This window comes from Trachinotus anak, unplaced genomic scaffold (genome assembly GCF_046630095.1).
Source record: "Trachinotus anak isolate AG129_WGS33_773 ecotype Australia unplaced genomic scaffold, CSIRO_AGI_Tana_v1 ptg000010l, whole genome shotgun sequence".
In the NCBI taxonomy this organism is placed as follows: domain Eukaryota; kingdom Metazoa; phylum Chordata; class Actinopteri; order Carangiformes; family Carangidae; genus Trachinotus; species Trachinotus anak.
In genome coordinates this window covers 17864071-17888449 of record NW_027273861.1, presented here as the reverse complement: position 1 = coordinate 17888449, position 24379 = coordinate 17864071, and the positions used below count along the sequence as shown (strand labels likewise).

General features: G+C 39.7%; 2 protein-coding genes and 1 long non-coding RNA gene across 3 annotated transcripts in view; 2 read left to right on the top strand and 1 right to left on the bottom strand.

Annotated features, from left to right (window-relative positions):
- Positions 1-41: 41 nt before the first annotated feature.
- Positions 42-8964, bottom strand: LOC139627271 (hydroxylysine kinase-like). Its single transcript, XM_071488050.1, has 5 exons — positions 8761-8964; positions 4607-4915; positions 2938-3080; positions 2460-2640; positions 42-2121 (listed from the first exon to the last, which is right to left on the bottom strand). Exons 1-5 carry the CDS (start codon positions 8783-8785, stop codon positions 1679-1681), a joined length of 1101 nt encoding a protein of 366 aa, XP_071344151.1. The 5' UTR covers positions 8786-8964; the 3' UTR covers positions 42-1678.
- Positions 5179-15102, top strand: LOC139627275 (uncharacterized). The gene is made up of 3 exons (XR_011692545.1): positions 5179-5610; positions 7803-7916; positions 12988-15102. It is a non-coding gene; the product is annotated as an uncharacterized lncRNA (long non-coding RNA).
- A 3213-nt stretch (positions 15103-18315) lies between these two features.
- The window catches only part of nmur1a (neuromedin U receptor 1a), an 11665-nt gene continuing 5601 nt past the window's right edge, over positions 18316-24379 (top strand). Inside the window, exons 1-2 of the mRNA XM_071488048.1 lie at positions 18316-18446; positions 23364-24310. Coding sequence (XP_071344149.1) covers positions 23395-24310 — 916 coding nt within the window. The 5' untranslated portion in view covers positions 18316-18446; positions 23364-23394. The remainder of the gene's footprint in view (positions 18447-23363; positions 24311-24379) is intronic.

The window sequence follows — 24379 nt, the reverse complement described above, 5'->3', positions numbered from 1 at the left end:
ACGGGTCTAAATAAACATATTGAAAAAACCTTAACAGACTCTTTAAGAAATTGTTCTTTTGTTTATTGAGATAATTGAAACACAGTATAAAAGTATCGACATTACACATTTTAAAAGTTGTGGTACACTAAATTTCCCACTGAAACAGAACATTCTGTATGGACAACAATCCGAATTGTAGGACTGCTAACCTGAACCTATGGCTTATTGCAAATTCTTGAAATGTTACCTGAGCATTAAATCATCTTCTGTTGCAGAGGATCCTGGAGCCTGTCACATTGTGCCTCAGGTCTCCTTGTCTTTTATATTTCATTACCATTACAAACACATAGTAAAAAAGGGATTGTTTTTCCAGATTTTAGTTACACACAAATTGTGTGAACTAAAGGGACCTATGGATACATGGTGCGCATTTATCCCACATGGACAGAAACCTTCCACAGGTTTTTCACTAAGGCACAAGATGTGATGTGAACCTTCCTCTCCACAAACACACATCAAATTGTGTTAATTTATCCAGCTACAGGGAATCAACCCAAGTTTCTTTGTGGTTGTGGACAGGAACTTTTACCACTGCATAATCTGTACAGCACATTGTAAAGGGACATACTAATAAACCAGTGTATTAATACACAGCCACTCGCAGGGCAATACAAGCCGTGCTTATCTATGGAAAGTTGCTAAATTTTGAACAAAAAGTTGCTAGGTCCCTGAAGGTCCCTGAAAAGTCAGGAAATCTAGTGACAAAGGCACTAAATTGTTAACACAATCTGTCACACCTCCCTGATGATGCAATAGAAACTGTTTGAATGCAAGAGGAATGGCCAATGAGGATCACTCTACCAGCCGACCAACTGTGTAACTTTATCAGTCTGTCAGTCAGTCAGTCAGTCAGTCAATCATGGACATGGCATTTGTAAGACTGGCCTCACTGTTTTGGTCGAGCCAAAAATATTTATATTATTTATAATGTAAGCATGATTTACAAATTATGAGTCAAGTTAAACTGATAATGTAGTGATTGTACTTAATGCTTACAGAATTTTGGTTAGGCCGAGGGTACATGCAGTTTTTTGTTGCAGACACAATGGCTGTGACCAAAATCACTCCCATACTCACTCATTTCCTCCCCATATAACAGAAACTCAATAGCTTGATCCATAGCGATTTTCAGACACTTATTAATCACAGCCATTTTGCTTCATGACTGGCAGCTGTAGTGTCACTCAATCGTTAATGTCTGAATCTATAAAATGCCAAGCAAAATAATGACAGACAGTATATATACTGCACTGTACAGCAGATGGGGAGTTATTTCGGATGCAGAAATTGCCTGCATCATTTAGACTGATCTGATCTCAGTAAACCATCTCTGGCTTGGTCAAAAATAAGTCCAATGTCCAGCCCGGTAGCCTGTTACCATACAGAGGAGCACCTTGGTACACAAGCACGGTGAAGTGTGTAAACCCGGATGACATCAGACACTTATTAAACATGATTCAGTTTCTTAAATGCATTCACCGGTCAGAGGTATTATGTATTATTATTGTAAATGTCATAATGAAATCTATTGTCCTCAACTAGTGGTCCTAAAAACTGTAATTCACCTCGATATAAGGCTCAGTGGAATCCTCCTATTGTGCAGTGAAATTTGTGAATGGCTTCCCTCACATATTTTTCACTTTCTGTCACTGAACTGAGCAGCACTCTGAAACCACACCTTCTCCACCTGCTCCTTTCCGAGCTCCCAGAGTTGACGGAAGATGTGGCAACCCTTCCTGGATGAAATCATCAGATACTCTTTATTTTCCGGCTGCAAGGTCACAGAGTAACGAGCTAAAATCAAAGACTGGCAGAAGCGGGACAGCACCAGCACATAGAGGCATTCTTTCTCCACCTCTGTGAGCGGAAGAACGCTTTCCCAGCCTGCGATGACTGGTCCACCCACCTCGATGGGGTTAGGATGCTCTATCATCATGTACATGATAGTGATGGCCAGCTCATGGATGTAGTAGCCGCTGTTCATGTCCCCAAAGTCAAGGATGCCACAAATCCTGTAGCCGTCACTCTCATCAGGTTGCACGAGCACATTGAGGTCATTGAAGTCGCCGTGGTTAATGCCTTGGAAAAGAAAAAAATAATACGCTACTGTTGATGGGAGCTGAAATACATCATCACTCATATATTCAATGTCATATCTTGTCTCTGCTGACTGTACACAAGCTGCCAATGGGAACCATTTGAACAAAGTCCCAGCCGTGTCAAGGGAGGTGAACAGAGGAGAATAAAGGAGTGTCAGTATGACCAGTTCCCTGGTGCACCGGTTTTAAATATATATGAAGGTGACGAATACAGATGCTCATACTAAACAGTTTCACGTTAACGACGTAATAACAAAAATTATCTTTCACAGGAAAAAGTATTCAGGAGAGAATCTAATGAGCAGATATTGTACTCACACTGGCGGAAGCTGGAGCGTTTCGGGACCACAGAGGTCTTGTACTGATGAATGACAGACTTCACAACCTCCTGAAGAGGATCTCCATCATATAAATGGACGTACGCTTCCAGGAGGATAACATTTGACAGACTCCATATGAACTTCTCCCTCTGCAGCAAACTGAGATGAGGGTGCTCCATCTGAAAAAAGAAAAACAACCAAAAAACACTGAGAAGCAGAAGGCAGAAGAAAAGGTAAAAGACATGAGTAAAAGGAGGATAAGTAACTTTAACTTTCTCATCAGTTGTGAACTGTTTCGTGCAATTGTTTTACCAACATAATATATATATATATCTATATATATATATATATATATATATATATATATATATATATATATATATATATATATATGTATGTATATATATATATATGTACAGTAGTACTAATTACCAAGTACTAAGTAAATGATCTAACAGTTGATGTCACGATTATACCTCTTGCAGGATTTGGTCCATTCTGGCCGCTGTCTTCCCGGTTTCATACAATAACTGTGGTGTTACAGGAGCCTTGGAAATAGTAGTTCCAGGCAAATAAGTCAACAGCCGCACCAGGTACTTCTGACAGCCATTGCCACAATCTGCCAGAGGTAAATACGTGGATTAGTATTACAGCCATTTCCCTCACTTAACTGAGTGTGTGAGTATTAATATTAAAGAGAAATATTTTTTTGCCTTGAGGCAGGACATGTGACTGTACCTCCTCCAATAGATAAGTAGTCACTTATCTTTATGAGCTCTCTTAAACAGCATCTACACTGAGGCCAATTCCAGGTACTCCAGCATGTTCACAATGCTCAGAGACAAACATACTGATGTTGGATATTATACAGTATCCTACTGATCTGTTTCCATCAATTGTCAAACAGCAAAATGTTGTAAACTGAAGCTGCCAGATTTTCATGATTCGACGTACATGAATGAATGTTCATGCAGCAGGTGGTACAGAAACAGGTAAAAATATGAATTTTCCTCTCATAAATCATTAAATATCATCACAGTATTATATGGGAGTGTGGAAACACTGCATCAAATGCAAAGCCAATAGCTTTACTTTTATCTCTAAACATAATGAACCCTTTACTTAAAACACAGATTTAACACAACACTTATTTAGCGGTTTTGAAGTTTTGTCAAACACCCACAGCGCTTTACACTACAAGCAAAATTCACCCATTCACTCACACACAGTGATTTTTCTATACATTCAGCGCTTCTCTATCACACACGCACACACACACACAGATGATACACTGGGGGCAGTTTGGGGTTCAGTTTTCTTGCCCAAGGACACTTCAACAAGCGGACTCGAGAAGCTGGAGATTGATGACCCGCTCTATCTCCTGAGTCACTGCTGCAACAACAATGCATGCACTCCTTCACAGTACACGCTGTCATAAATTAATATTATTACATAATGAGCTGTTTTTACAAGTAGTCTTTGAAAGCTGCTTGACTGCTTTTGCCATGTCAGAGCAATAAAGCTATGCCTTGTTCAGCATAGTTAAGCCGTAAAAAAAAACATTAACAGCCCAAGGTATAACTGACTTATTTGAGATTTGCGAGGAACTCAAAAGATCATTCTGCCAATTTGTTAATTAAACAATATGCAATTAAATATTATCCTCATACATTTGCACTGAGAGCAAAAGCTTTGCAAATAATTGATGGGATGGTAAAAACAATGACGTAATGCCCACAGTAATAATATAATGTAATAATAATTATAATGTTATATATTTAGGCCAAAGGTTAGAAGAGTGTCAGAATATTTACCTGCACAGCTTATTTACATTTCATAAAATCCTCCACCCAAAATCTCCAGCTATTTCATCTTAGAAATGTTTCCACACATCCTGGATTGTTCTTATTTCTAAGGTATTCCATGCATTGAATTTTTTTTTTTTTTTTTGTGATGCAAACTGCATGTTACTTTGGGAGGGATTCATAAGTGAATGCTGAGAGAGAAAATGTTATGAAGCATTTGGACATCAGTCAAGACCGAATCAGTTTAATGTATCTATGTTTTCAGACAAACTAAAGGGCATTTCTCTAATGTGTTTGATGAAATACTCCTCATGTCTGGACGGTGTGACTGTTATCGTACCTAGTTCTTCCAGACTCATGAGCTGTCCTGAGGTGGTCGGCATGGCTGTCTGTGCAGGAAGACCATTCTTGTGCAGGAAAGACATAGCATATGTCTGCACCTCAATCAGGGCGAGGTTCTTGCTGTCCTCAGCATTCATGATCTTCAAGACATACTCGCCACCCTCCACAGGGGCCACGTAGAAGTTCTGGTCATCGTAGCTGGGCAAAGAGCGAATTTCTGATGGCGTCAGCCTGAAGAGCCTCTTCATCATCTCAGACACCTGAGAGTGACTTAAGCTGGGCTTGGCATGCTTCGCTGCCATCGGTGCTGAAGGAAAACACGTCAAATAAAGGAAAAGAAGGATTTTTCTTGCAGTAACTTACAAAATAAGAGCATCAATTTCTGATGATTTAAGATAAAATGTATAGTGTGACAGTTACGTGTCTCTGTAAGAATCCAATTTAGTTATTTTATCCATTGTGTATTTTATTTATTTATTTATTTTTCATAATTAGTATTGCTGTTGTTACTGTGGGACACTGATGAGGAATTTTTTGATTGTTCCAACCAGGATGTTATAATCCACTAATAATGCAGAAACAGGTAGTAACGTTTTAGATCAACAGTTGACGAGTCAGCAACAATACTTTTAATGAACTTATCGAATTTTAGAAAGTCTCGCTTCTCCATTGTGAGGATTTGGAGTTTTTCAATGTCTCTTGTCATTAAAAACTACATCTATTATCTCTTCGTTTTTAGCATCTTGAACTATGGGAAGCCGTGAAGGGAATTTCTGATATTTTACACTAAGTACTGTACTTAATCAGTGAATCCGGAAATTAAGCTTGGGTTGCACGACTGAGCTCCTTTCAGAAAAGAGCCAGGACGTTTTTTCGCACGCGTTCATGATTATTTCAGTGTTTACAGAGCTGCTCTCGAAAGGTGAAGATGCTGGAGTCTGGATATATGGCAGGTTTTTTTTTTTTTTGGATCTAAGGGTCGATCCACGTCGGTGACAGCGTGTAAGTGCCATCAGAGCTTAATTTCTTCCTGCATGAAACAGCAGCTACGTGAAAGCAAACCGGCGACAGATATTTCATTTCATTAGTGTAATAGACCTACCTCAGGCTTTGACAAGGAACCAGTTGAATACAAAGACTGCAGCGCGCAGCGTACGTGTCTCCACCGCAGATATTTCACTGGCGTGAAGCACTTTCTTCTCCTCTAGAAGAATTGAAGACAGACGGTACGCTGTAAAGCGTGGTGCTGCCCTCCACTGACAAGGATTTGCATTTATCCTATTTTTTTTTTTTTTAGGACATCCTAAGCCTGCTCTGCCATTAAGATGGAAACTCTTTTCAGATGAAAGGAAATTTACATGAAAGAAAAAGACAAAAGACCCAGATCTGACAACTCCATTCACTTTCACTTCTTTTCTGAGAATACAACATGAGCTGTTTCCAAATTTCCACACTGACACAGACCGTCCGCGTGTTTGTCTATCACTTCCAAATAGCTGCCTATAAACCACAATGCCCCAGTCTCAGCCTAGTTAATCAACACCATCCCTCCTCCCAGAGTTTATCATCAGCCTCTTCCTTTCAACAGATGACTCCAGAGAGATTGCTTACTTATCCACAAAAAGTCTCAGTGACCGCCCAGATCCTAAACAAGCAGCACAAAATATCGAGGAGCAGGTCAGGGTAGGCCCCTGACGTCCCATCTCACAAAGCCAAGTTTGACCAGCTCTATCCGTCACATGGCCAAAAAAAAATTGCCACAAGCTCATCTGAAAAAACAGAAAAACAGACACATTTTTAGATATGGAGATGCTTTGCTGGATCCGAAGAACGCCCACATAAACCCCAAATCCAGTTTTCCCAGAGACCGGGTTCTTAGATCTTTAGATCAGTAAGATTCTGCATAAACCATTTAAAAATTAATTTACATCAATCAACTCTAAACATAACTACAATGAAGATTTCTGTTACACATCTGAGTAAGCAAAGAAAAGTGTACCTCAGGTTCAGGGGGAAATCAAAAAGGAAAAGGAGGCCAGACAGACCTGTCACACTGTCTTTTTCAAGCCCAAAGTTTATTGCAAGCTGTTTTCCATGTTAGCTTTACATCCATCTGTCCAACATGGCGTGACCAACAATTTTTTCACCTTCTTCCCAAAATCTTGGTGACCTTTTTGAAAGATGTCATTTATCATTAAAGTGGAAGGGACTAATGGCCTTGGGGCGTACCATTTTCAATGTCAACAGTTTCAGAAAAAACTCCCCTATCAGTCACCTGAATCAACCTATGACTGAGGAAATCTTTTAGCCAATAAAACAATCTGCCATTAATACCTGCACCATGACGTTTAATAAGCACACCCTCTTTCCAGTCATACGCTTTTTCAATATCCAAGAACAGTCCTATTAGTATGGGGCGCCAATTGTAAAGTTGTGCCTATTGAAATTAACAGCATTATTTTTTCACATTTAGCTCCAGATAATGTTAAAAAAAAAAAAAAGAAAGGGGAATTTTTGAAGTTTCTCTTTTAATTTTCTTCTTTTACCAGATTTACATAAATTGCAGCTTCCTTATTGACAATGGTTTTTCTACTGTAATGTCCTCATTTAAAGTGCAATAAAGGCAACAGACCTCAAGTTGTAGTGTTCCGCTGTGGTGTTTGCGCACAATCCTGTACTGAACAACTTGGGTTCATTCACATTACACACATTTCAATCATTGCCGAAATACAAATATTGTTTAGTGCAGCTTTAATTACCATTTACCAAGTACTTTGCACTTGTAATAATTGTTTTGATCGTTAAAGTAAAACCAACTCTACTTTCTGCTTGGGCACTGAATGTTAACATAGCTCATTTTAATCAGTTAAGCTTAGGGATAGGGTTAGGGTTAGTCATTAGGTCATTAGACAGTCTCTTAAGAGGTCAGTTCAACAGAAAGCTTATCACCCACTTAGCATGCTCATGTGAACGTTTGCATATGGTCAGCAGCATATAACACTATAGATTATACATTCATTTTGTGATGTTTTAGCACAACAACAGTTTTTTTTGTGTCTGTGTGTGGGAGTATGTGTATCTTGTGAGCGGACTGGGAATGTTTTTCAAAATTGGCAGATGTGTGCATCTGTCTGGGAGTGTGTGTATGCATGAATGCCAAGCGCATTTCAGTGATCTACATTTTCTTATCACAGCTCCCACATGGTGCTGACTGCCTGTGCAGCTGCAGCCTGAGGTTCAATGGCCATGGAGGCGTCGGCAGTCATCACAGACCACCTGCCACAAAGCATTCTCCAAACACAGACAGGGTAGGTGGCGGGGAAAATGTCAGCTGGTCACCCAGAACTGAAGCTGCTTTTGTTACTGTAGCCAGGCAGCCTATCATAGCTAGTATCTTTGGTTTATCCTACATCCCTCCTTTTTGCTCAGCTGAGCATGTCTTTAACTTCTGTGTGCTGCACTTTTATCTTCCCCGTTTAAAGTGTTCCTGGATTGCAGCCTCGACAGAGCTTTTTCTGCCTGCTTTTGTTGTCTTCACATTCCTCGTTAAAGTTGTTTCTGAAAATGAATAAGTAGAACTCTGTAAAAATTCTACAAAAACTCATTTACTGCTCTGCAGCAATAAAGACAAGAGGAGCACTTTAGGATATGTCATATGTAGGATGGTTACACGTTCTTGGGAGAGAGGGAAGGCTGAGCACACACTCTGTGACTGTATGCACTGGCCTCATGTTGGAGTTTGGGGGATTCATTATGATCCTCCCCACATGTTACTTATCACATTGCAGTGTTCCCATTGCCATGATAGTGGATTGACACAGAAATATTATCTATGTTTTTAAAAGTCGAGATTCTGCATGTATATAGTATTTATTTTATCACATTTGTAAGGAGAATTAAATATTTAAACTTGATGACAGATGAAAGATCTCTGCCGAGCAGCATCAAGGCCTCACAAATCCAAAATCCTGTCATCATCAGTCTTAAACTTAAACATCAAATATTTGAACCTGGCTACAGGCTGAAAAATTGATTACCAAAGCATGGGAGTGGATCTCTGTGGCAGCAGCCCAGTGGATTTCAGGGTCTCTCGCAATTTTTTCAAAAGCAGGAAGAATCTTTGAAGACCATATTCCATATGGAGCCACTCACAAATTTTTTCTTCAGCTTGGCTCATACAGTAATTGATGTTAAGTTGAAGGCTCAGTTGTCATTACCGCTCCACAGACTTCACAAACTATAATCCTCTCTTCTGCCCAAACACTTTTGTTTCATTCACCAAAGGAGCAAAGGTGAATGGGACTGCAGTGCATAATCTCAGTGAGATCAATTAAAGGTTAAACTCTTTGCCCACAAGAGAGAGTCAGCAGAGGCATTCACTGGTTTCTCAGTTAGTTTTGATTTCTCCTTGTGTGCTGTGGAGTAATAAAGGAGGCAAAGACAATAACAAATGTGGTAAAAGGGATGTTGGAATCAAGCAGGTCAATGTGAGATCAGTTATGGCTCTGCGGGATCCCATGAGAGCCGAGACAGCAGCTTTAAAAAGCAAACAAATAGATAATTCAACAAACGGCTGGGGTGCATGAGTCACTGCTTAGCTAGAGGGAAAATACCAAGTGGGAGTTACAAAAACCTCCTGGAAGCTGCATTTCACATTATTAGTCATGGACTGATTTTAAGCCCAACTGTGAAAGTGTCAAAAAGAGTCCAAGCTGTGTCTTTGTCAGCTGGTCACCGGGCTGTCATCAGAAAACACTGACATTTAATGTGACGACCACCTGGCCATGACTCAGAAGTTTTTGCACAAAGGTCTGATGCAGACAGACTGTTGGGAGATAAATGCACATTCACACAAGACGCTTAGGAGACAATCGGTAGAAGGGACTGAATGATAATCCACAGGGTACTGCATGTTGACAGCAGTACAAACAATTACTCATGAGTCTGATAAAATTATCCCCAAACTTTCACAAGTGAGCTCTCTGTTCTTGAAGTCGACGCCACAGGTTCAAAGTGCCGTATTATTGGCAGCCAGGAAGTAAGCGTATATCAGTCTTGCAAACAGCACTAGACGTGCTAGAAACACATGAAATAATAATAATAAATAATAATAATAATAAAACGTATTTAATACAAAATATTAAATTTCAAATGGACACGAAAAACATACTTCATGTGAACGCCAATCACACAGGCAGTGACAGGCTGCCATCAAATCAAACATCTTTAGCATAAATACTTTAAAGTTGCTATTCAATATTTTCAGTGAAAAATATTCACTTCAGCTGTCAACAACACCTACACAGCACCAAATAACTGATGGACAAATGAGCGATAGTATGTCAGTGTGGTGTTTACAGCTTCTTACACTGTCAGGGAGTGAAAATTTGGTGAAATGCTCCTGTAGCTCACCTCCCTTGTACACAACAGGGCCTCCAAGAGAAAAGTAAAAATTAAAATGCATTGTGTTCGTAGCGTCCATCTGACATCCTGCTCATATTTATGAAATGGCCTTTAGCTTGTCCAGTCCTCACCACTAACCTCCCTCCCTAGCTAATGACTTGATCAAATGTCCCATGAGCAACACGTGTCTGACATGGCAGCTGTGACACTGTTGACTCTCAGCATTAACATACTGTATATTAATATCCTCCAAGTATCAAGAACAGCGATCAACATGGGTCATGTTCCAATGACTGCCAGGATATGGGTTCAAACATACGTACCATGCCCATTTAGTATATCAACAGCCATATTGAATTATTCCACAAATCCTCAATAGCCCTTTAACACAAATGACTCTTTGAATGAAAAGCCTGTTTATTTTTCTTTTCCTCACCTTGGATCAGGCGGATCTGAAAGGATATTGCTTAAGGTGTGAAATGTGGTGGAATAAGTACACGAATACCTGACTGATGCGGCAGTTGAATCTGTGGCTTAGGGTGTTTGCAGGCAGTTGGCATCAGTGTATCTGCATAACTGAGCCTGTGGGATCTCCCTGATATCCTAACTGAGCCACTTTTTCCAGCCATTATAAGCTCTATATGCCATGCTGATGGCACTCCTTGTTGAAGACGCAGGGGTGAGCTGACAGTTAATGTTTTCGCCCTTTTGTTTTTAGCCATACTAGCAGTGAAACTGTCAAGATGGCTCTGTCAGTCTGCCACCACTTTGGTCCAGACTGAAATATTTCTACAACTAGATTAACATGAAACTTTGCAGCCTGTTGACTTTTCCTCTACTGCCAGTGGCAAGTTAACATCAACACAAGTTGACAGTTGTGGTTTTGAGTGACATATTTCAGCAGCTATTAGATGAACTGTCATGAAATTAGGTATACACATCCATGTTTCCCTCAGGAGGAAATATTATATAATTATATAATATATAACTTTGGTGAAATCTTGAATTTTCATCTACCATCTATAGAAATTTAAATGTCATCAGTGTGAGGAATGTTTGTAGTTTGTCAGGGCTATTGTTTTACAGTCCAAAGCACTAAAGCGTAAGTGCATTTTGGGTGTGTCCATATCACTTTTGCCGTTTAACAGCAGAAAAAATGGTTGCTGCGCCAGGGGCATGGTTGTACTTAATCTCTTAATTAATCATGGTAGTGTTTTGGGTGTAACATGCAATTAAATAATCAGAGTACCATCTCCCCATTCCCTTTAAAAGCCAGGCGTGCTTGCACCTTGGCAGACTGCTATGATAATGGCGCAGTGTTTCACACAGGATTAGATTCCATTAGTGGTGGTCTGATTGCATATTGTGACTGGCCAGTGAGTCCAGTCCCGGCACATACACAGCAGCTCTGTGCAGCCAGAAGGGAAAGGTCTACGAAGAAGCAGCTACAAAAACAATGTTAGACATCTTTTATGTTATATTTTGAAACATGTAAATACATTTCCAGTTCATTATGAATGGGAAACACTGTGGTGGATATACCAGGGAGTAAGAAAGAATGCTTCTCTGCAAAGCCTCAGTTATGTCCAAAGGAAAATCTATGATGCATGGCAAAGTTGTGCAACACACAATATGCCACAAAGTAGGCTCCAGCCTTCTGAGGCTGTACTCTAATGTTCCACTTGACTTATGCAAACATCTGAGGTGCATTTTCAGTACACTGCATAACAGGCAGAATGTATACGTGCTTTGTACGCCTGCATATGTAGGCAGGTTACTATCTTGACAATGCACCCTTAAAATAACAGTGAAATACTGCACCATTGACTTCAGACCAGGTTGTTATTGATCAATCACACGATTGCTTTCCACTGCCTCAAGATAGCAATACACCAATAATGTGACTGACCACACCTCACATTCAGACCAACACGCCCATGGGCGCTCAGATGGGCACTAGTGTATTTGCTATTTGAACAATGTGGGCACTGGACAGGAAAATGACAACTGTGTTGATCTGAAACTAGCAAAGACACTTGCTTTGTGGTTTGCAGGGCCTTTAGAGTTGAATGGGATCCCTGCCATGATGGTAGAAGCTAGAGCAAAGTTTTATTTAATTGCAGTGGACCTGTACTCACTTCATGCTATCAAAGAAGAAATACAGCTGCAGGCACACACATAGAAACTTGAATGTCAGGTTTAAAATGCAACTGCACACACATTGTTATTCCCATATCCCAATTCTTGCGAAACCCTGCGAAAATGATGAGTGTGTATGTGTGAGAGAGTGTGTGAAAGGTCAGGGTAATCGCTTATTAACATGCATCAGTCTTGTCAGGTTAACATCTGCTCAGGGGTGATTCATTATTCATGAAAAACAGAAATGCTATGGGATATCTGTGCTCTATTCAATTATTCACTCTTATCAGCTGGCTCTGTTATCCCTGAAGTGTGGAATATTTACTGAAAGTTTATTAAAAATGCCAGGTAATTAAATTGCTCACCAGTGTCAGTGCATAGGAAATCAGCATACATGAAGCTGTGTGATTAGTGGAGGAGATTTAAAAAAAATATGCTTGACACACAGCTGAGTAAACTGGCTTCTGTCTTTTTCCTTTCCGTTTTTCCTCTCTAAATTAGCAGTATGGATTGGAAATGAAATACATTCCTTGCCCTTTTGACTTGGTAAATGATTACAAGTTGTAAAAATAAGTGCTTCCAGAACAATTAGTAGTCCTCAGAGGCTCTGAATACAGAGTAAATTAGCAATCACAAGGAAGTCTAATAACCTAAACCGCTAATAAAGAATAGAGATCAGACTGAACTGATTAATTCTATATTAATGAGTTAACCTGGGGACTGGGTTGGAAGACGACAGCTACCAGGTAGTAACATTACATTTATGTAAGAATTGTCATTTCTACATTTAACCTAACTTTGGGCGAGAACCTGATATGAACCCTCTGCTTTCTGCAGCCCAGAAGGTTGGAGCAAATTATTTACTGCTGGTGCTGGTATGAGTTCTTCCATCGATCCACCATCCTTTCAAGGCAAGTAAAAACATTTCAAAAAGTTTTTGTTTCCAAACTTACAAGGGAAGATTCTTTTTAGCATGTTAGAAGCTTTCCATTTAATTCCTGATCCAGGCCAGAAGCCTACAATCAACTATAGACCACTGAGCACTAACAATAAAGCAGCAGAGTGCACTTTACTGTAGCTCTGGAGATACCTTGTTCAAAGCACTTTATAAAAACATAATTTCCTGACAGTGGTGCATTTTTCAGTCACTTCATCTGAACATGATTCTGTCAGGGCCTACGCTGTGAACCGTCAACTTCACCAGCAATAATAAAACAAGCAGCAACGAGTTGATAGATCCCTTTTATTGCCTCACCTGTGTATCATGGCTATCTCGCTGAACTGCTGTGGCTCGACACCATTATTCCTTTCAGCCCTATCTTGATAATGACAATCATTAATGAAGTTAAAGGTGCCCTGTGGAGTTTTTGAGAATGAAGTTGTGAATTTTTTATTTTTTTTTATGAGTGGGCTTTAATTTTAATGAAAGAAAAGTAGCCTACTGTTTGGAACTGCTGGACATTTTTTAATGTACATATCGATGATCCTATTTGGACATATCTTGCTGGATATAATATGTTGGCCTTATTATATATTATTATATGTGATAGCACATCAAATGCCTGCATCCAAGAGAGAGGTGGTTGCCAAACATATGAATAAAATAGATTAATAAAGAGGGGGAAAGAATAAAGACCAATATTCAATCCCCTGTAGCCCTGCTGTGAGCATGGCTAATAACAGAGCACAACAAGGAACTACATTATAGAGTATTAGTACAGCTTGACTCTGATGTTATTTTCATCACAAGCTCCACCAAATCAAAGTGAAGAAGCAAACAGATTAAATAAAACTGTACAAAGATCTATTCACGCTCTGAGGACACCTGAACATCACTAAAATACACTAGCTTTGGCACTACCAGTCAGCCACCCTGCAAGATGTGGGACAAAGCAACATTAATAGCGAATAGATAATGTGGAAAATTAATCTAAAGTGCATAAAGGCACAAGTGAAGTTTGATAAAAGAATGGAGCAGAAAGTAATTGGGGCATATCATAAGATTTTAGCAACATCTTTTTATTGTCACTTTGAATCTGCCTCCTTTATTTTTGAGCAATGCTTTCTCTGAGGTGAAGTAAGTGACAGAGCTTTCAGTATGTCCCCTCTTATGACAACAAAATTGAGTATGTTTCGGTTTAGATGAGGATAATCTGTATATTTTTCTATCTGTTGAGAGACACCCTGTTTCCTCTGTGCATTGACAAGAAAGCGAGGACAATAAAATAAGTGAGAATAGGGTGAGAGGAAGGAAGATTAAGGAAAGTGGATACAGAGAGACAAATAACAGAACCTGGAAGCTTGCAGGCACTGAGCAAGTGATGCTATCCCTCATGATTTAATGGTTATGGTTCATCTTCCAAACCTGACACACCTCTGCTATTTGGTCTGTGTGAAGAGCCAAAATAAAGCAATTTGAAAACATTGTTTTACTTACCTACAATTTTGACCCTCCTCATTAAAGCCATTTAAGGGGAAAACCCTAAACAGAGGCAGATGGAACTCATCCACCACAGAGATACAGAAGGTACAGGACAGGAAGCCTGGCTTCAAGGTTACTTATAAAGGTTTTCACCTCTAGTATTGCTATGGAGCTGTTTATTTATGAGCTGTTCCCCGTTTTTTGATTTGTAACACACTCTCCTGCCAGTGCTTTCACACTATTTCACTGACTGGCAGTAATACACCAAGAAATACAGCAATACACCTGCAAGCTATTGAACATGGTTGTAAACAATGCAGGATTTAGAATAGACACAGTGAAAAAACTCCACACAGCACCTCTAACTCAAAGACCGTGGGGAAACTGCCGTTTTATTAGTGTTACGATAATGAGTTGCACAAGAAAAGGTCAAGTTGAATGTTTCATAGATTTCCACTGAACAATCAAAACTTTGCTGTCCACATTCTGTGTACACACCATTTATTAATGACGAAATAAAATCACTTAAAGGTATTTAATCTTAAAACCAACCAACCTCCAATGTACATTTATTACCCCTCATGTGTGAAACAAGAAAGATACAATGTTTAAACGAAACATTTTTGAAGTTTTGAAGCAGTTAATACAGGCTGGGATAGAAATGACAAGATCACAGCAGACACTATATACTACACTTTTCTGGGGGCACTCTTGCAAAGTGTGGTCTGACAGTAAACTGACAGCTAAGTACAGCAGATGAAACCACAACACTGCGCTAGACACAGATGCTTCTCTCCAAGAGAAGTAATATAAATTCAGGAGGGATAACAGTCAGTTTGTAAATTGTAGAAGAAAGCCAGCACAGTCAAACAAATCGATAGGTTTTTAAATGCCTGTTGGCACCACTCAGTCCACTTCCTTTGAGCCTCGGGCAAACCCTAATGACAGCTGTCTTATCTGTAGGAAGAGCATTTGCCCACGGCCTTTCTGCAGATGCTGCTCCCAGCTGTCAGTAACAATGGTGCCATTTACCCAGTCCATGACTTACTGCAAAGTGGCCTCAGCAACGTGGAACTCTACAGCCTGAGTCAGACTTGTGTACTATGATGGGGCATCTTTACAGTTTTGCTGATAGCAAATATACCAGCAAATCAATCATTGTTGGAGCAACTCCACATCAGCTGTCAGCTGCAGATTATCGGGTTCTATAGCCTCTGGCCCAAACCTATCTCTCTGCATGACTGATGTGACCAGAAAGACAGACACCGATTTCCTCCATGTTTTGAGGCTAATAATACTGTTTTTCTTGACTTCTCTCTCTTCTGTTAAATTTCTTCATTAGACCATCTGTCTGGGGTTTGATAAATACTTGTCTAGACTGAATGTACACCATTAATCTGTTCAGCTTTTGCTGTGTGCCTGAAAAAGTCTTGTAATGTTAAGGAACATGTGGTGAATATGAGCTGTTTTGAAAATCATTTCCCCATGGCTATTAAGCACTGAGAACAGGTTGATATTCTCATCAATCTGAGAGGCACAAATCACTCTATATGGTCTCTAGAGAATGCACAAAACTGCGGGAGAGAGAAGATGCTGAGTTAGTAACATGCATTAATGGGAATGAATGAATAGAGATTTAGAAGGAGAGGACGGAAGAGGAACCCATGGGAGTGCATCATGGGAAGTCTCAAGGCTCTGCCTCCGTTTCTACCTTTGGATACTTTATGGACCTCAAGTCAGCCTGTAATCCAGGAGTGCAGTGTTCCAGTGCGGTAAGACAGTACTGTGAGTACTTTCAGATATGATGGTGGTACAAGGAGCCAATGCAGTGAAGCTGACGTGAGAGAAATATGATCTCTTTTCCTAGATCCGTAGTACTTGTGCTACAGCATTCTTGATCAGCAGGAGAGTCATTAGACATGTTGGGGCAGCAATATATTAAGAAAATACAGAATAATCCAACTAAGAAGTTACAAAAGCATGGACTAGTTTTTGTGGATCTTTTTGAGACAGGATGTCTCAGATGCTTCAGTTTTACAACATTTCATAGGTGAAAAAAGGGAAGTCCTTGAAGTTTGTTTTATGTAGGAAAGGCCATATACGGATGAAAGATAACTCCTTACAGAATCCCATAGGGGTGGGGTTTGGAATAATAAAGATGCAAAGTCCCCTAGTGCCACAGGAGCAGAATTAGACAGCTGTTTGTCTCCAGCCAGCAGAGCAAATATACAGCTGCCCACCTGTTGTGACTGTGCTTACATATTATAACACTGTCACTCCTCGATCACTGAGGTTGGAGCCCAGGGATACAGAGAAGGGAGAGACAGATGACAATGGTCTGGACTGAAAAATGCCCGCAAGAAGTGAGTGCAGGAGAAGGAGGTGCATATTCCAGCCACAAGTTGACATTACCTTTTCAAACAAAGGAAGAGCTTTGAGTTATCTGTCTATCATTTTCTTATGGATGATGTGATTAATGGGGAGAGAAGTGATCAATTTGGTTACAGCAGCTGCTGAATAAGATCCCAGTCTCATCAGGAGAGATTACTGCAAGCCTGCCAAGGCTTCTTCTCCTTATGCTTTAAAGAACACTACTACAACTAAAAAACAGTCTCACAAACTTAGCCATGTAAATATAACTCATGGACCAGCTAAGTTTTTGTTTATTTGTTTTTGTTTTTTGTTTTAGTTTTTTGTTTTGTTTTTGGAAAAGAGAGTAAGGGGATGACATGCAGCAGGGAGTCCGACCTGCCAGGAATTGAACCAGGATTTCCTGCTCAAAATATTCAATACATGTACCCTTTCCCCTGGGCCATCCACTGCTTCCACAATGCACAGAGTTTCACTAATTCGTAGCCTTTGTGCCTCACTGCAATAGGTGCTGCTATATAAGTTGCATCAAACGTGTCACACATACATGGACACTGGTCAGATGACATCAAACGCACTACTAGTCTCAGTTGTTGTGACTACATAATTTTTTTCCCGTTGTCCGTGTTTGATAGTTACTAGGCTGCTGATAACTGGTGAAATTTACCACATTCCCAGGGCAGGATAACTGTGAGCTTCATCCACATTTCCTTTCAGATGTCACACTGATCACCTTTGATGTAGGCAGTCTCGCAAAACGGTTGGTTACATTGCTGTAAGTCCAACAATGCTGCCAAACAGGCAATTCCGAAAATAGTGTCTGAATTTACATATGAGTGATTGAATATTAAAAACAACACATGTACACTACTCACTATTAGGCTTTGTGGTCACTCTCAGACAGTTTGAGAAACACAAAATTTAAAACATGATATTTTAACAAGTCTATTTGCGGACCACCAGGGGTCGCTCGGTGGTCCGTGGACCCCAAAGGAGTCAACCTACAACCTACAACCCCCTGTGGCTACCACTTTGAGAAGTTCAGTGTTTTCATAGGGTTGAAAGCAAAGAAAATCTCCATCTCAGTAAAAGAACTGAGTGATAATGATGTATACTAAGCCACAATCAGACTGACAGACTGAAAGCTCAATATCCATACGGAGGTTTCCCAGCAGTGAAAGAGTGGTGCCTCAAAGCACATCACTCATATCATTACCCTATTAAAATTACAGTAATTATTATGTAAGTGTGGGCAGAATTCTAAATGTAAGTTTCAACGTCTGCGTGTTCATGTGTAGTATAGAGAAGTGAGGGAGGTGACAGAGAGAGAGCGAGAGAAATTGTGTGTGCACTGTATGTATGTGTGTGATTGTAAGTGGGGCTTGAGCGGAGAGACACAGACCAGGAGGAGAGTGTACGGAGAGAGCAGATCATTGTTCACACACCTCTCAAGACATTTTTCTGTGTTAACATCAGGGAAAAACAACAGGGGAACACATTAGAGGTAAGAAGATTTATACTCTTTAGAAAATTAGACATTAAGAGTTCTGGACTAAAATCACTGTTATGTATATCCACTCCTTCCTATGGAAATCAGTCAGTGCCTCAAGCATAGAAAGGACACTGGTGGATGTCTTCATGTGATAAACTCATTAATGCTCTTCTTTTTTTTTTGTAATTCATTCTTAACTCTCTCTTAACTTTTTTTAATATATCAATTTTTTAAGTGTCAATAATAAATGTCATATAATGAAGTTAAAAAACGCATTTATGTGAATCTACTAAAATGAAGTGAACATGTAGTGGCTCCTTATACAGCTATGATCTACACTATATTAATAGTGATTATAATGACATTCTATTATAACATTATAACAATTTGATTTATTAACGTTTCATCAAGAGCACTGTGCATTATTGGATATCTCTGTTACTTTAACATTTATGCATGAAAGCATTAAAAAAAAGGATTTGCTTAGGCTGCGACACTGAGGCTGTAATTTAATTTGTGTCTTGTCTATCACCTTCATCTATCTAAGTGGTGACTTTCTGATAAAGCAATGCCAAGTTCAGCATAACTGGATTGTATTGGGGGGGGGGGGGGGGGTAATTGACCTAAAACCACTGAAATTGAATTATAATACAAAATCAGCGAAACTGTGTGAAATGAATGCATCTCTGTTAAAATCCAAATCCAAAAGTGATTTGATTATACAACTCTAAATATGAATAAATGTACAAATAAAAAGACAGTGAGAGTGGCCAGAAAAGCACAACATATTGGAGTCATACATGTGAATCATGAAAGGTGCAGCTTGAATAGGACAGAGACAGAGAGATGTTCTGTGCCATCAGTACGCCAAATGATGGATCAAAAAATGTCTGCAGAGTCATTAAGGTGAGGGCTTAAAATTACTTAAGAAACTCCATTTTACAATTACTGCAGAATACGTGCAAAAGTGTATCAAAGTACAGCAAAGAAGAACTAAGCATTTCAAATCCCATTTCGTCCCACAATGTGATGACATTTTTGACCCTGATAGGAAGCAGTGTTACCTTGACACCAGTGCAAAAGCTGGAACAAGATGCTATTGTGGTCTGTTGACTTGGCTCTAAAGGCAGGTGCATGTGATTTAGGCTTGTGATTTGTATTATTCATGAAATCACTCTGTATAAACAGGAACTGGCAGCAGCTTCTAGGCAGGGTGATGGATGTTTTCTTAAATTCTGACGTAAAGAGTGTTACCTGTAGCTGGATATGCACTCTTGTGTGAAAGCTGCTCTTGTCATTCATAAAGGCAGAACCAATGTGAAAGTCCTGCAAATTACTGCATCCACTGCCAAGTAATCACTGACAGCTGATCTGCATCTGGAAAAAAAGCTGTTTAAAAAATGGGCTAATATTGTATGTTTCTACTAGTAAGCGTGCAATGCGTATAGCTATTTAACAAACACGGGCTTTGCTCTACAAGTGAGTGCTGATGCTAGCAGCCTTAAATCATGACATTCAAAACCAATGAATATCCCTTGGGGATCAATAAAGTCCAATCTACCACTTAACCACAGAGATTTCCATCCCTGGCCAACAGGCGATTAAATGCAACAGTTTCAAATCCTTTCCACTCACTTTAGTTTTAGGACAATGTGTGTTAGGAATTTGTCTCACTCATTTCAGGGGAAAACACATCATACAGTCACTCTCAGGTGGACACGGTAATTATCTAACTTCAGAAGCATGAAACGACATCATGCTATTTAAGATGATTGTTTGAAAATAGGGCATAATCATTTATAACTTAGCACTTGTTGTAGAGAACACAGTTAAGATAAAGTAATTTGTATGTATTTAGTATGTTAATATTAAAACAAAAAGAATCGAGAGTTACTGAAACTGTGGAAATAGGATATTAGCGATACATGACTTGAATGAAAAGCAGAGCTCATGTGGAACACATGATGTGTCATCCATAAATGCATCAAATCCACTGTAGATCCTGAACTGAAGCATTCATTACAGTAGTGGATCTATATTTATAAAGCATACAATGCTATTCCTTTGAATATGGCCTGGTCAGAATCCTAATAAGCTGTTGCATCCTACAGCCCAAGGCTGAGTATGTGCACAACAACTGGTCTGATTTGGACATTGAGTGCTATACTATGAAAATCCTATTGACAAGAGAACTCATTTATGGCAGAGTAGTGGGTACACTCCAAAGCCGCAGGGAATGCAATTTGATTTAATGCAGTGGACATGGTGCTACGATATACTATCAACATGCCTTACCAGAGATGTTTCAAGCTCCAATTCCGTCTGGATTGACAGTCAACAGACATGAGATGCACCTTGATGGAATAGCCTACATAACACAGAAACTGTGCAAGAGATAGAAAAGACCTCTGACTGCTATATGTAAATTTATGGTAAAATCATTGTTCTGTTTTCCTTCTTCTCATCAACAGTCACTCATATGTTAGAAGAGCCTTTCTCATTATCCAACTCTCACTTGGTAAAATGTAAATATCATTACACTTTACCTCCAAGTCACAAATTTATATTCATCTAACTGACTCTCTTATTTCCTCATGTCAACTCAAGAATGACAGAATGCAAACATTTGGCAATAAATACTTTTTTTTTTTTTTTTTTAATCACTGCATCATATTGAAATGGTCAGAATGCTAATATGCTGTTACATTGTCAACAAATTCAGCAACATCCTTTTTCAATCCTTCCCAGAAGTTCCTCTGTAAAGCATAATCAAATTTCCTTTATGTAATGAACTTACAACCCAATAAAATATTAAAAAAAAAAAAAAAAATCTTTCACATGCAGACAGTCATTTATTGATGGAATCACGATGACAGATGTTCTTAACTTTCATCTAGACCAAGTTCCTATAAAGCCCTTCACCCAGGATTATAATTATTACTATTATTAATATTACTTTCCTGCAGAGGGAACATCAAACATCTCCAAAGACTTCATATATAATGAATCCATGCTTTCTGAGGTGTGGTCCTTTGAACAGCAGGTACTAGTGAGAATCTGCTGATTTGTCCCTACACCTGTAATGCTCAAGCAGACTGACAGGATAAATCTGATCCAGGTAGTGTGAAGTAAAGTGCAGTGTTAGCACTCCTTCATTATTAATGTTGAGGTGCCCTTAAAGCAAAACAGTTACATAGTAAGATATTTTGGAAAATGTGCTTATTTCTTGCAGAGATTTAGATGAGAAGATTGATGCCACTCAACAAAGCATGGATTAAACAAAGCTTTAAAAAAAAAAGTTAACTAGTCAGATTAAGAGTAACTGGTAGGTGGATTTTGTTACCTTTAGGGAGAGCCAGGCTAGCTGTTTCCCCCTGTTTCCAGTCTTTATTGGTATAGGTCTTCATGGAAAGACAGCAAATATATAAATAATCATATTAATCTAAATGTTGAACTACTCTTTTAAATAAACCAATACACAGCTGCTTAGGAGCCAACAAAGTTGACTGAATTGGCCCTCAATAAACAGCCTAATGAACACATATATAGAGGAGTATTTGGCTCTCTGCAGGATCTGACACAGGGTACATAGTGCTATAACATTTACCATTCCGGGCCACTTAAATTTAGTGACTCAGTGCCGCAAGTACATACGGTGGAGCTAACACAGCAGGTCTAAAGGAACAAACTCAGAACAGCCATTCATCATGTACTGAGTCACACATGAAATGGAGCCCCAACCTCTGTCAATGACACTGCCATTCGCCACCCACTGAGCTTCAAAGGGTCAAGGTAAAGGGAATAATAATAAGATACCACACAAGACCTTTTAGTGTTTGCAGGTGCTTGTTTCAAAGCCTCCCATGATGTTTTGACCTCATTCAACTGAGCTCCCGCTGGTGAAACATATCCACTGATTGCCATTTAAAGGCAATGTTGAAATAGGTTTAAGAAGCCAACAAAGCCAACAACAAAAAGATTCTATCAACAGGTATTGCCCATGTACATAAAGTCTGATTTACACTAACTTATTCATCTGTGTCATATACCTCCATTGGTCAAAACTAATAAAAACACATCAAAGAGCCACACTAATGCACTGGGTGACATGTTTCTTCATAACGATTAAGAGAAGCACTGTGGCCATAAATGTGACGAAATATGTATTCATCCACAGTCAAAAGTAGTCCCCAAAAAATGCAGAATTTATTCCTGTTTGAGTAATATGTACTAAAAACGATAGCATCCAGCTGTTTTAGGAAAAACCTGAGGGTAGTGCAACAAGCTGTAAACACATCATTCACACAGAGCAACATTTGCATTAATATGGATTCTTGTTTCAGGTGAACGTAAGTCAAATTTAATATACTTTCAACTCTATTTGGGGCTCCACCAACTCTAGGGAAATACTGTATATTGGGCTCTTGAGCTGCTAAATGCTCCACTATGTTCACCAGTTAGTTTCTAACTTTATCTAGTCTGTTGTTTGGTGCTGGACAGGTATATAGTGGGTTTATCAGAGCTTACTTGCTAAAAACAGCTGCCTACTGCAGCCACAAATTATCTCTTATGATGTTACTTTGCAAATCAGTGTCAAGAAAATTCAGCATGTTTGAGATCATTTTAGCACCTCAAAGCAGCTGAAGATTTTGAGCTCTACCACAAGGCAGGAAAAAAATGGCAATTCAAGCCTTGTCAATCACTCTGTCCTCTGCTCACTGTCAGTAGTCAATTCAAAACTCATAAGCAGAAACAGCAGTTGTATAATCTAATTCAATTTGGAGAACTGGTCAGGAAGAGATGAATATCAAGATGTGAAACATCTCCTTCGTCATTTGTTGATGAGACACACATTTGCAGTGATCAACAAAACGGATTCCTCTCGTGTGAGTCTGTTGATGACTGTTTTTATCCCTTTTTTGTCCTCAGAGAGTGATTCTAATGTGACTATTTCAAAAGGATGTCAACTTACAACTACTCCTTTGATCTACCGGGTGAAAAAGGTGGGTGGCTTTGTCCTCTAGAGGAAAAGTGTACCAATCTGACGTCTGGCATCAATGGAAGCTACGATTTGGATGATGCTTGTTTGACAGATGAACACTACCTGAAAAAATATCTGGGTCCTCGTCAATCACCTGTGTTACTTCCTGTCTGCCTCATCTACCTGATCATCTTTCTGGTAGGTGTGGTGGGGAATGTGCTGACATGTACTGTCATTGCACGCAACAAAGTGATGTGGACACCAACAAACTACTACTTGTTCAGTCTGGCAGTGTCCGACCTGCTGGTGCTGCTGCTCGGCATGCCACTGGAAGTGTATGAGCTGTGGCAGAACTACCCATTTCTGCTGGGGGAGGGAGGTTGCTACTTTAAAACCTTCCTATTCGAGACGGTATGTTTGGCGTCCATCCTCAATGTGACAGCGCTGAGTGTGGAGCGCTACATTGCTGTGGTGCACCCACTGCGAGCAAAGTATGTTGTGACACGCACCCATGCCAAAAGGGTCATCCTTACGGTGTGGAGTATGTCGGTGTTGTGTGCCATTCCCAACACAAGTCTGCATGGGATCTCCATCCTTCACCTTAACTGCACCAGTCCCACTGGGACCATTAATGTGGAGATTCCTAACTCAGTGACCTGTACAGTGATGAAACCACGCTGGATGTACAATCTGACCATCCAGGTGACCACTTTGCTATTTTTTATTCTGCCCATGCTAACCATCAGTGCTCTCTACATGCTGATTGGGCTGCAGCTGAAGCGAGAGAAGATGCATCAGGCACTGGAGGCGAAGTCGAGCCTTGGCCAGGACAGCTTCTGTAGCGTGCGCGCACAGCAGCAGAAGGCACGTCGCCGGCAGGTCACTAAAATGTTGTGTGAGTATCAAATTCTCCCGATCAATCAATGTGATGACTGTGTTTGGAAAAAATGCTTTTTGGGCCAGT

What these genes read in the sequence shown, in the direction of transcription:
- LOC139627271 (XM_071488050.1), bottom strand. Translation starts at nt 8,785, where the DNA reads ATGAGCCAAGCTGAAGAAAAAATTT. An exon ending in CCAAGCTGAAGAAAAAATTT is followed by an intron (nt 4,916 to 8,760) that starts GTGAGTGGCTCC and finishes GTTTTCCTTCAG; the next exon opens with CACCGATGGCAGCGAAGCAT. An exon ending in CATGAGTCTGGAAGAACTAG is followed by an intron (nt 3,081 to 4,606) that starts GTACGATAACAG and finishes TACCTCTGGCAG; the next exon opens with ATTGTGGCAATGGCTGTCAG.